Source organism: Phacochoerus africanus, chromosome 3 (genome assembly GCF_016906955.1).
Source record: "Phacochoerus africanus isolate WHEZ1 chromosome 3, ROS_Pafr_v1, whole genome shotgun sequence".
Classification (NCBI taxonomy): domain Eukaryota; kingdom Metazoa; phylum Chordata; class Mammalia; order Artiodactyla; family Suidae; genus Phacochoerus; species Phacochoerus africanus.
Window position 1 is genome coordinate 103,379,375 of NC_062546.1, and position 12,716 is coordinate 103,392,090.

The 12,716-nt window shown below is 52.7% G+C and overlaps 1 protein-coding gene across 1 annotated transcript; it reads left to right on the plus strand.

Moving 5' to 3' along the window:
* Positions 1-8,964: 8,964 nt before the first annotated feature.
* On the plus strand, positions 8,965-11,888 carry LOC125121940 (putative protein FAM90A14P). Its single transcript, XM_047770233.1, has 4 exons — positions 8,965-9,084; positions 9,530-9,729; positions 10,151-10,253; positions 10,845-11,888. The coding sequence occupies exons 1-4, from the start codon at positions 8,965-8,967 to the stop codon at positions 11,886-11,888; spliced, it is 1,467 nt and encodes a 488-aa protein (XP_047626189.1).
* The last annotated feature ends 828 nt before the right edge of the window (positions 11,889-12,716 follow it).

The window sequence follows — 12,716 nt, forward strand, 5'->3', positions numbered from 1 at the left end:
TTGTGGATGAATCCACGGGTCTGTTCTGTGAAGGGGGGTGTTGTCTTCTGTGCTTCGCTTTCCTCCCTCAATGTTTGCACTTCTGTGCCTTTGGGGAGGGTGGTTGGTGTTGCACAGAGGAGTGTCGGCAAGAGATGCAAGCATTTTCTCCAGGTGGATTCCAGCCTTGGGAGGCTCCGTGTTGGAGGCCTCCTGGAATGTGGCAGTTCCCCTCAAGGTCATGTGACTTTGCCACGTGCCTGGATCAGGCGGGAGAAGGCGGTTCCCCCAGGGTCCCTTGCGAGGGAGGCCCGCTTTCAGGCCGCACATTCAGTCCTGGAGCCTGGAGAGGAGCCACCTTGCGGAGACTCTCCCGACAGACAGGGGCTTCGTGGCTGCATTGCAGGCCTGACGTGAATTCGTTGCTCAGCTAATCCCTCGGAGAATCCCACCAGCGGACACACGGTTTGTCCCGAGGCGAAAGGGTTTGGGGCCTGGGTTCTCGCCCTGTGGGCTTTTGTCAACCATTCCTCATGGCAGTCGGGGATTGTTTGGGGATGACGAAGACACTTGGGGGCCCAAATCCCCTACTTAGGCTTGGCTCCAGCCTCTTGGCTTTCTCTCACTCCCCAGCCTGTGGAGAGGCTGTTAAGCCGCTGGGACCCCCTGCTCGTTCCTGACGGATGCACTGGGCGCTTTGTGAGAGGACGACTTCCCTGCTGTCCTTTGCTTTCCTCCTTGGGGTTTGCACTCCTGTGCCAGTGTGGGGCATGTTGGGTGTTGCACACACGCGTGTCGCCCAGGGAGGGAAGCATGTTCTCAAAGGGAACTCCAGACTTCCTCCCTCCACGGGGGAGAGGCGTCCTTGAAAGCTCTCGATCCAAGAAAGGGCATGCAAATTGGCACCAGGACAGGGTCAGGCAAGAAGGGGAACATACCCCCACCCCGCCCCCTTGCCTCATCCCCCAATTCAGCTGCATCTTCTCCAAGGGAGCCTGGGCAACAGCCACTTTTTCAGGAGATCTTGGAGGACAGAAGTACATGGCTGGGTTTCAGGTCTGATGGGATCGTGTTCTCGGGTGAATCCCTCGGAGATTTCCAGCAACACACAGTCAGTCCTTTGGATGAACGTGTGGGCCTGGATCCTCTCCCTTGCAATCTTGACTTTCTGCATTCCGGTATCCTGCCCGCCAGACGAGGCGAGAGGTTTTCTGTGTGGAGGCAGCCGTTTGAAGGACAGCAGGATGTGCAAACGACCCTGGACACCAGGGCCTCTGCATTTCCTCAGTCACCAAGCTGCGGAGGCGCTTTACCATCGGAGCCCCCTGCCGCTTGTGGATGAATCCACGGGTCTGTTCTGTGAAGGGGGGTGTTTTCTTCTGTGCTTCGCTTTCCTCCCTCAATGTTTGCACTTCTGTGCCTTTGGGGAGGGTGGTTGGTGTTGCACAGAGGAGTGTCGGCAAGAGATGCAAGCATTTTCTCCAGGTGGATTCCAGCCTTGGGAGGCTCCGTGTTGGAGGCCTCCTGGAATGTGGCAGTTCCCCTCAAGGTCATGTGACTTTGCCACGTGCCTGGATCAGGCGGGAGAAGGCGGTTCCCCCAGGGTCCCTTGCGAGGGAGGCCCGCTTTCCGGCCGCACATTCAGTCCTGGAGCCTGGAGAGGAGCCACCTTGCGGAGACTCTCCCGACAGACAGGGGCTTCGTGGCTGCATTGCAGGCCTGACGTGAATTCGTTGCTCAGCTAATCCCTCGGAGAATCCCACCAGCGGACACACGGTTTGTCCCGAGGCGAAAGGGTTTGGGGCCTGGGTTCTCGCCCTGTGGGCTTTTGTCAACCATTCCTCATGGCAGTCGGGGATTGTTTGGGGATGACGAAGACACTTGGGGGCCCAAATCCCCTACTTAGGCTTGGCTCCAGCCTCTTGGCTTTCTCTCACTCCCCAGCCTGTGGAGAGGCTGTTAAGCCGCTGGGACCCCCTGCTCGTTCCTGACGGATGCACTGGGCGCTTTGTGAGAGGACGACTTCCCTGCTGTCCTTTGCTTTCCTCCTTGGGGTTTGCACTCCTGTGCCAGTGTGGGGCATGTTGGGTGTTGCACACACGCGTGTCGCCCAGGGAGGGAAGCATGTTCTCAAAGGGAACTCCAGACTTCCTCCCTCCACGGGGGAGAGGCGTCCTTGAAAGCTCTCGATCCAAGAAAGGGCATGCAAATTGGCACCAGGACAGGGTCAGGCAAGAAGGGGAACATACCCCCACCCCGCCCCCTTGCCTCATCCCCCAATTCAGCTGCATCTTCTCCAAGGGAGCCTGGGCAACAGCCACTTTTTCAGGAGATCTTGGAGGACAGAAGTACATGGCTGGGTTTCAGGTCTGATGGGATCGTGTTCTCGGGTGAATCCCTCGGAGATTTCCAGCAACCACAGTCAGTCCTTTGGATGAACGTGTGGGCCTGGATCCTCTCCCTTGCAATCTTGACTTTCTGCATTCCGGTATCCTGCCCGCCAGACGAGGCGAGAGGTTTTCTGTGTGGAGGCAGCCGTTTGAAGGACAGCAGGATGTGCAAACGACCCTGGACACCAGGGCCTCTGCATTCCTCAGTCACCAAGCTGCGGAGGCGCTTTACCATCGGAGCCCCCTGCCGCTTGTGGATGAATCCACGGGTGTGTTCTGTGAAGGGGGGTGTTGTCTTCTGTGCTTCGCTTTCCTCCCTCAATGTTTGCACTTCTGTGCCTTTGGGGAGGGTGGTTGGTGTTGCACAGAGGAGTGTCGGCAAGAGATGCAAGCATTTTCTCCAGGTGGATTCCAGCCTTGGGAGGCTCCGTGTTGGAGGCCTCCTGGAATGTGGCAGTTCCCCTCAAGGTCATGTGACTTTGCCACGTGCCTGGATCAGGCGGGAGAAGGCGGTTCCCCCAGGGTCCCTTGCGAGGGAGGCCCGCTTTCCGGCCGCACATTCAGTCCTGGAGCCTGGAGAGGAGCCACCTTGCGGAGACTCTCCCGACAGACAGGGGCTTCGTGGCTGCATTGCAGGCCTGACGTGAATTCGTTGCTCAGCTAATCCCTCGGAGAATCCCACCAGCGGACACACGGTTTGTCCCGAGGCGAAAGGGTTTGGGGCCTGGGTTCTCGCCCTGTGGGCTTTTGTCAACCATTCCTCATGGCAGTCGGGGATTGTTTGGGGATGACGAAGACACTTGGGGGCCCAAATCCCCTACTTAGGCTTGGCTCCAGCCTCTTGGCTTTCTCTCACTCCCCAGCCTGTGGAGAGGCTGTTAAGCCGCTGGGACCCCCTGCTCGTTCCTGACGGATGCACTGGGCGCTTTGTGAGAGGACGACTTCCCTGCTGTCCTTTGCTTTCCTCCTTGGGGTTTGCACTCCTGTGCCAGTGTGGGGCATGTTGGGTGTTGCACACACGCGTGTCGCCCAGGGAGGGAAGCATGTTCTCAAAGGGAACTCCAGACTTCCTCCCTCCACGGGGGAGAGGCGTCCTTGAAAGCTCTCGATCCAAGAAAGGGCATGCAAATTGGCACCAGGACAGGGTCAGGCAAGAAGGGGAACATACCCCCACCCCGCCCCCTTGCCTCATCCCCCAATTCAGCTGCATCTTCTCCAAGGGAGCCTGGGCAACAGCCACTTTTTCAGGAGATCTTGGAGGACAGAAGTACATGGCTGGGTTTCAGGTCTGATGGGATCGTGTTCTCGGGTGAATCCCTCGGAGAATTCCAGCAACATACAGTCAGTCCTTTGGATGAACGTGTGGGCCTGGATCCTCTCCCTTGCAATCTTGACTTTCTGCATTCCGGTATCCTGCCCGCCAGACGAGGCGAGAGGTTTTCTGTGTGGAGGCAGCCGTTTGAAGGACAGCAGGATGTGCAAACGACCCTGGACACCAGGGCCTCTGCATTTCCTCAGTCACCAAGCTGCGGAGGCGCTTTACCATCGGAGCCCCCTGCCGCTTCGGGATGAATCCCCGGGTCTGTTCTGTGAAGGGGGGTGTTGTCTTCTGTGCTTCGCTTTCCTCCCTCAATGTTTGCACTTCTGTGCCTTTGGGGAGGGTGGTTGGTGTTGCACAGAGGAGTGTCGGCAAGAGATGCAAGCATTTTCTCCAGGTGGATTCCAGCCTTGGGAGGCTCCGTGTTGGAGGCCTCCTGGAATGTGGCAGTTCCCCTCAAGGTCATGTGACTTTGCCACGTGCCTGGATCAGGCGGGAGAAGGCGGTTCCCCCAGGGTCCCTTGCGAGGGAGGCCCGCTTTCAGGCCGCACATTCAGTCCTGGAGCCTGGAGAGGAGCCACCTTGCGGAGACTCTCCCGACAGACAGGGGCTTCGTGGCTGCATTGCAGGCCTGACGTGAATTCGTTGCTCAGCTAATCCCTCGGAGAATCCCACCAGCGGACACACGGTTTGTCCCGAGGCTAAAGGGTTTGGGGCCTGGGTTCTCGCCCTGTGGGCTTTTGTCAACCATTCCTCATGGCAGTCGGGGATTGTTTGGGGATGACGAAGACACTTGGGGGCCCAAATCCCCTACTTAGGCTTGGCTCCAGCCTCTTGGCTTTCTCTCACTCCCCAGCCTGTGGAGAGGCTGTTAAGCCGCTGGGACCCCCTGCTCGTTCCTGACGGATGCACTGGGCGCTTTGTGAGAGGACGACTTCCCTGCTGTCCTTTGCTTTCCTCCTTGGGGTTTGCACTCCTGTGCCAGTGTGGGGCATGTTGGGTGTTGCACACACGCGTGTCGCCCAGGGAGGGAAGCATGTTCTCAAAGGGAACTCCAGACTTCCTCCCTCCACGGGGGAGAGGCGTCCTTGAAAGCTCTCGATCCAAGAAAGGGCATGCAAATTGGCACCAGGACAGGGTCAGGCAAGAAGGGGAACATACCCCCACCCCGCCCCCTTGCCTCATCCCCCAATTCAGCTGCATCTTCTCCAAGGGAGCCTGGGCAACAGCCACTTTTTCAGGAGATCTTGGAGGACAGAAGTACATGGCTGGGTTTCAGGTCTGATGGGATCGTGTTCTCGGGTGAATCCCTCGGAGATTTCCAGCAACACACAGTCAGTCCTTTGGATGAACGTGTGGGCCTGGATCCTCTCCCTTGCAATCTTGACTTTCTGCATTCCGGTATCCTGCCCGCCAGACGAGGCGAGAGGTTTTCTGTGTGGAGGCAGCCGTTTGAAGGACAGCAGGATGTGCAAACGACCCTGGACACCAGGGCCTCTGCATCTCCTCAGTCACCAAGCTGCGGAGGTGCTTTACCATCGGAGCCCCCTGCCGCTTGGGGATGAATCCACGGGTCTGTTCTGTGAAGGGGGGTGTTGTCTTCTGTGCTTCGCTTTCCTCCCTCAATGTTTGCACTTCTGTGCCTTTGGGGAGGGTGGTTGGTGTTGCACAGAGGAGTGTCGGCAAGAGATGCAAGCATTTTCTCCAGGTGGATTCCAGCCTTGGGAGGCTCCGTGTTGGAGGCCTCCTGGAATGTGGCAGTTCCCCTCAAGGTCATGTGACTTTGCCACGTGCCTGGATCAGGCGGGAGAAGGCGGTTCCCCCAGGGTCCCTTGCGAGGGAGGCCCGCTTTCAGGCCGCACATTCAGTCCTGGGGCCTGGAGTGCAGCCACATTTCTGACACCCTTTGGGGCCTGGGTTCTCACCCTTGGGATGCTCCCTCTGGTCTTTCTTCGTCGCATTTTCTTCAATTTCATCTTAACATTCCTAATGGCAGTGGTGCATATTTCTTAGTTGAGAAAACTTTTTCGGGCCCGAATCCCCTCCTTATCCTGGTCTCCAGCCTCTGGCTTTTTCTCACCTCCCAGCCTGTGGAGAGGCAGGTATCCAGTTCGGACCCCATGCTCTTTTCCGAGTTATGCACTGGGCGCTTTGTGGAATGATGTCTTCCCTTCTGTCCTTTCTTTCCTCCTTGGGGTTTGTCACTTCTGTGCCATTGTGGACATGTTTGGTTTTGCACAGATGAGTGTATCTGGAGATGCAAGCATTTTCTCAAACACATTCCAGACTTCATCGCTCAAAGTGATATGAATCCATGAAAACTGTCGATCCAATAAAGTCGTGTGACTTTGCCACACGACTTGGTCAGGCAAGAAAGGGCAGGTACCTCCTCCGCCCTGCACCCTCTCCTCATCCACCTTTTCAGCTGATTCTTCTGCAAGGGACCCTGGGCATCGCCACCTTTCTTGTTCTTAGGCTATTCCCTTGGAGAAATTCAGCAATAGAAAGTCTTGTGGTTAAATATGCTGGCTCTTATTCTTTCCTTGGAAACTTACTCTTTTCTTTTGTGAATCTTTTTTTTTATAGTAGAAGAGCTTATTTCTGCATTTATCAACATATTTTTCCATCCATTAATACATCAGTAACCTTGGTACCACTAATTTTCTTTCTCCCCTACCAATCTGTTGATACTTTTGACACATTTGGACCCCTCTGTTTTGTTGGGGTTTTTTTGGGTGTTTTTCCTCCAGTGATCCTTTGGTCTCTTCACTGACGGGGTGTTTCTTCTGCTCTCCTCTACTCTTCTCCCCCCCCCTTTTTTTTTCTCCACTTCTCTGCTTTTCTGTGAGTTTTTATGCGTTGTATACATGAGTATCCTCAACCAATACTAGTTTTTCTCATGGTGCACTCCATATGTAATAGACTCAATGTGACTGCTCTCCTTGATGGTGTAGAACACTGAAATGCCATGTCAATTTGTGGCAGAATAGGCTCAGACAAGTACGTGCAGTTCCCCTGTTGCCCTTTCCTCATCCACATTCACAGTTTCATATGTTGCATTCAAATGCGTCCAGCAGCCACTTTGTGGAGCATTCCCTGATAGACAGGAGGTACACAACTGGTTTCCATTTTTTATTTAATTTTTATTCAGATAATCCTTTGGAACCCACCTGTATACAAGTAGGTCATCATTTTGCCCAACACATGGACATGGATTATCTAAATTGGTACCTGGAATGTTTTCTTTCCTTTATCATTCAATAGAAGATTTTCTGTGTCAAAAAATACATCTCAAGCCACTTGAACATAAAAGTGCTTGGCACCACAATCTCTGGTTGTTTTCTCTTACCAACCTGAGACCCTTTCACCAGTTAGGCCCCCTGGTGGTTCCCATCACACATTTACTGGTCTGTTTTCTGAAGAGATGTGTGTTAGTCTGCCCTTCAATTTCCTCTCACCTTTTTCAGTCCTTTGTTTGCTTGCTTGCTTGTTTGTTTGTTTGTTTTGTGTTCCACAGATGAGTCAAGTCCAGATTTTGGTCTTTTTATAGGTGCCTTGATGATGTTTTAGGTTCAAAAGTGGTCACTCTCCTTGACCGATTAGGAAAAGCTAAAGGTCGTGTGACTTTGGGTTAGACGACACCTGGTGAGCTAAGGGTCATTTCCCCTTGAAACTACCTCAAACACCAAGAATGCTTTATTTCCTCCACTTGAGGTATTTCACACCCCCCCCCCTGATCTTTTGGAATATAGTGAAAGATAGGAGAAACTATGCTTAATCTTGTCATCGTTTGCTTTACATTTGGCATGCAGCATATCTCTCCAGGGAAGAAAATTTTAGTAATGATACATAACGATTTGGCTTGTCAATAGGTTAGGTTTTGCTTATCATATTATTTGTGAAATTAAATAACATTGACTATTCATAATAGATGTTTAATTTGTATAATACTAGATTTCAAATTTTGTAAACATTGTTCATGCTCACCACCAAAATATACCTTATTCTCTGTCTCCACATATTAGAGCTCATTTACCATGTGCCTGTGTCCACAAGCTTCCTTTCAAGTATCCACTGTTCTCTTCTGTGGGCCTGTGGGGGGGGGTGTTGGTCATTTGGTTTGTTCATGGAGCGCGTGGTTTATTTCCTTTTTATTTGGTCTGAGCATTCTAAATAGAAGTGAAGCCTTTTGCATCTGAGTTACTTCATTAGCCTCATAACAGTAAGGTTCCTATGTTGGTGAAAGTAACAACATTTCAACTTATTGGTGGCTGGATAGATTTCTATTGACTATATGTACTATTTTTCATCACCCATGTTTCTGTTGATTGGACACTTTGTTAAAGAGCAAGTTGCCTTTGTTTTCTTCTAGGCGTTTTACTGTTTCAGGTTTTATTCAAATCTTTACCTCCTTTTAAGTTGAGTTTCAGGTGTTGTGTCAGAGAATGATCTGAATAATTTAATTTCAGTAGGAATTCTGAGAACAGAGGCTGACAAATACATCTTTCTGAATGCTGTTATTACGTGAGGATTCAAATGCTAAGGAATTTAGCATCCTGGCACACTGAAGTTGGCACTGGAGGAGCAGTTATGAAAACGTGTTGGGACCGTCTTTGGGCATTGAATGCCTGGGAAATTACTTGCTCATCCTTGGTTCAAAGGTGGGTTTCACATTATTAGTAACTAGGCAAAAACACAATATTTTTCAGAAAACAGTCCAGATCCTCAGCAGTGAATCTTCTAATCACATGGAGAATAAAATAATTATTTTCAGTGAATTTTTATTTGAAAATTTCATTCTCTGATATTAAATACGAGAGTCAGAATTTTAAGAGGTTATGATACTTCGTTTTGATTTTCAAGTGTCTGTGCCATGATAGTACAGGTAGCCTTCCCATAGCATAATTATTTGTGTCCACGTGGGGAAATCTTGTCTTATTTTATCTCTTAGATTGCATTGTGGGACACATAAACATAGTCTCTCAAATTAGTCTTCCAAGGATGCAAATCTAAATTCAGAGTTCTGCCTGGAACTTCTAACAAAGCCAGGGTCCTAACCTGTGGGCAGGTAATCAGGAGACAACGGGGAACTGTCTGGGCAGGAGGAGTCAAAGTGTCAGAAACCTGGATTTGTTTATTGGCCGTGAGGCCCCCCGGACCATTATTTGGGACAGAGCAGACATGGGTGACTTGTGTCTCTGCCTGAATTTCAAAGTTTTCTCTCTTTATACAGAGACAATCCACAAATTAAGATTGACCTCCAAGGAGCTGTGGACGATGGCCAGTCGTTGCACACAGTCTAGGACCTGGAGATCCTTTCAAGCCCAGAAAGCAAAGAAGCGACCCCCAGGACCAGGGGGTCAGAGGGCTCCTGCACCACAGGATGAAGATCCTAGGGTACGTGCGGGTCGAGCCCATGGGGAACCAGGGGTGGCTTGGGCTCCAGAGTCAGGGTTTGGACCTGGAATGTCCCGGCGGCTCCATCACTCACTTGTCCATTCCCACCCAAAGGCAGTTGCCTTGGGATCTGCTCCTCAGGCAACCTGGGCCAGAACCAGCTGACCCTTCCTTAGTGTTATGTCCTGCCTGGTCTTATCCAAACCTTCCCATCTGGGTCTTTCTGTTCCTGCTGAGACCTCCAGCCCTTCCTCTTGAGATGCTCCCTAACAAAGGCAGTGGGAAGCCCCAGAGTATCAGGAAGATCCTGGCACCTAATGAACCATGTGCCTCTGTCCTTTCTCCAGAATCCATATTCGCCTCTCTCCATCTGTCCTTGCACTGTCTCTGGACATGTGCCCATGATTTCTGCTGACTCCTTGACCTTTTTCTCCTCCACCCACAGGTGAAGTGCAGGGACTGTGGAGCCTTCGGACACAAAGCAAGTAGTGTCCGGTGCCCCATGAAGCGCTGGCAAGGGGCCCTGGCCCCCCAACCCTTGGGTTGCAGACTCGGGAAGGAGAATCTGGAACCACGGAAGCTTCAAGTCCTGCAGACCCTGAGGACCTGTAACCTGGCTGAGAGAGACAAGGAGCAGAGGCCACAGTGAGCCATGGGGGAGGTGGCACCAGGCTCTGGGTTGAACTCGCTGCAGACTCTTCCCCTCCTTTTCTACACCGTGTGCTCAGCCAGGTCTAGGAATGGCAGGAACACTGAGGAGACAGACAGGGGCTACATCCTCAGGGGGCCACACTCAGGAGTTCCTAATACGCCTCGAGGTCACTCCAGGGAGCTGGAGAACATATATATGCAGCTTTGTACATGAGAGGCACCCAGGCCAGAGAGACAAAGAGGAGGAGTGTCCTGGGAAAACCTGGAGGTGTCCCTGGAGGTGGGGGAAGGATGTGAGATGAGGGAAGAGGGGTTGGTACAACAGCCCCAAACTAGGAGAGGCCACGGGGTTGTCTGTCCCAAATGTGACAAGGAGATCTTGGGATCCTGCCGCTTAACGTGCTTTGTTCTGCAGGCAAGCGGGGCATCAGCTGAAGTTACTCCAGAGACTTCCTGGGAGACCACAGGGGCAGCAGTGGTGCTGGAAGGAAGTGACGGAATCCTGCGACTATGTGAGGGTGAGTCCCCGGGTCCCGCTCTCTCCCCTGGGCAACCCTGGTTGGCCTCCCTCTCCTCCTGTGGGGGGGAAGTTGTACCAGTCTTTCCCCACCAATGTGATCCCTCAGAGTACTTTTCAGATGGCATTTTCCTGGGTTTCTTTGATTTGCATTCTGACTTGCAGGTCTGGCAGTGTGTGCTGTGGGGAAGTGGAGGTGATGATGCCAGTGGCGTCCTGTAAGTAGCCTCCTTCACGTTAGACCACATGGCTGTAACTGTGACACATCCTGCAAAACTGTCCCTCAAAACTCAATTTGCCCTCAGTGCCTGCAAAACACCAAGCTGTGTACAGTCCCTCGAAGAGGGGACAAAAAGCCTTGGTTCCTCTCTTTTTTTAACAAGAGGCACTGTTGGAATCTTTCTGTTTTCCTAGTTGATGTGTAAATATATCCAGGTGATGCTGTCATGCTCTTTTTCATGCTCACCCCTGAGGTTGCACACCTCACCATGTAGAAAGTGAATCCTGTGACTTGTGTGTCAGGTACTTTGCATTTTTATTGGACGGTGAGGCAATTCTAACTTCAGTTGTTCTGTTTTGTCTTCTGCTACAGCATCCTCACAGGCCAATGCTCATCCAGCCACCCAAGAGGAAATCCCTCCTGGAACTGGAGCAGCCAAGTAGGCCACCTGTCAGGAAAGATGACCCGAAATCCACCCAGCCTTTGGTGGCTCTTGGCAGGAAAAGTCTGCTGCAGCACCCCCGCAGCAGCGTCCAGGCTCCAGGCAAGAGATCTGCCCAGAGCTCCATCCAGCCTTGTCTGCACCCCCAAAAGATACCTAGACTCAGCCCTGCAAGAACCCCCTGGAAGAACTTGCTGACATCAAACCTGGGGGCCTTCCAGCATCTCCAGCTTAATCGCAGTACCACTGGACGTGGAACCACAGTGAAGCCCCACGTGACCAGGAAGACACCTGCCCAGCTGCCAAGCCCTGCCCCACAGCCTCCACTAGGCAGATCTGTCTCCAACGCCATCCAAGCCTGCACCCCAGCCCAACCTCAGCCCACTAGCCTTGTTCCAGGCCAGCCTCTCAGGATGCTCTTCAGGAGAGTAGGCAAAGGCTGGTGGAACTGCAGGTACATGGGGCCTCCCCTGCCCCCACCTGCTGAGAAGCCAGCCCCTCCTGCTCTGAGCCCCCCTGACTGCAGGGAGCCTGAGTGTCCCCGCACCCCAGGCTCCTGGGGTGTTCTCCACGAGGACCTTCAGGTGTCCTCTTCCTCTGAAGAGAGTGACTCGGAGGGAGACACCCATGGCCAGATGCCTCCCCCGCCTGCTGAGAAGCCAGCCCCTCCTGCTCTGAGCCCCCCTGACTGCAGGGAGCCTGAGTGTCCCCGCACCCCAGGCTCCTGGGGTGTTCTCCACGAGGACCTTCAGGTGTCCTCTTCCTCTGAAGAGAGTGACTCGGAGGGAGACACCCATGGCCAGATGCCTCCCCCGCCTGCTGAGAAGCCAGCCCCTCCTGCTCTGAGCCCCCCTGACTGCAGGGAGCCTGAGTGTCCCCGCACCCCAGGCTCCTGGAGTGTTCTCTATGAGGACTTTCAGGTGTCCTCGTCCTCTGAAGAGAGTGACTGGGAGGGACACACCCATGGCCACTAAGACTGTCCTCCAGCCCCAGGTGCCCTGGAGGTGACGATTCCCTGAGGAGAGGAAGTCACAGGGAGCGGCCTGTCCCTATAAGTCAGTGGTTCTTCACTTCTGGTGGGTGCAAACCCAGACCGGACCCGGGGACATGCACCTGCAAACGCTGCGCTTTCTCAGGATGGAATTATGGGCATATTCCAAATGGTGCTTCCCAAACTGGAATGTCAAGTTTTTTTGGTGAATCTAACCCCCTTTCAAGTCATTGAGATAAATATAGGAGTCAGTTGTCACTGTTGTGTTAGTAGGAAGCTATAGTGTTCTGTATTTGGTGGCAAATGTCTGAACTTTTGGAACCAGGCTACAGGACACAACTGTGTGCTTTGCAGGATGTGAGCGGTACCCTGTCCTGAGCTGAGACCTGTGGGCTCTGGGAGTTCACTCCTTGTAAATCCGGGTGGGGGGGAATTCCCATGGTGCTTGGGTTATTATTTTTCATTAAATTTTACTTTTAAGCTTTGTTTTCAAAATTTGCTTCAATTTCAATAAAGTTCTCCTGTATCGGACACATTGTATGTGGTTTTCATTTCTCAGCCTCGGGGGTCATCTTAATGGTCATTTTGACTCAACACAGATTATGTAACTGAGAGGAAAGAGGAGCTTGGGATGCACTGAGGCTGAGGAAAAATACAGAGTCTCAGGCTCTCCCGGATCCCAGGGTCACTGTATGCACATTCCCCATGTCCGGTGTGAGTTGCATGCATAGAAGATGGGAGAAGCATCACTGGGTTATTCTCACCCTGGCCACACTGGACTTGGGTGGGGGTTTTCATGTACTCGTGATGG

Bases quoted from the DNA above. Each gene is read 5' to 3' on its own strand.
- LOC125121940 (XM_047770233.1), top strand. From the start codon at position 8,965: ATGGCCAGTCGTTGCACACAGTCTAGGACCTGGAGATCCTTTCAAGCC. The intron at 9,085-9,529 runs GTACGTGCGGGT...CTCCACCCACAG, and splicing joins CACAGGATGAAGATCCTAGG to GTGAAGTGCAGGGACTGTGG. The intron at 10,254-10,844 runs GTGAGTCCCCGG...CTTCTGCTACAG, and splicing joins AATCCTGCGACTATGTGAGG to CATCCTCACAGGCCAATGCT.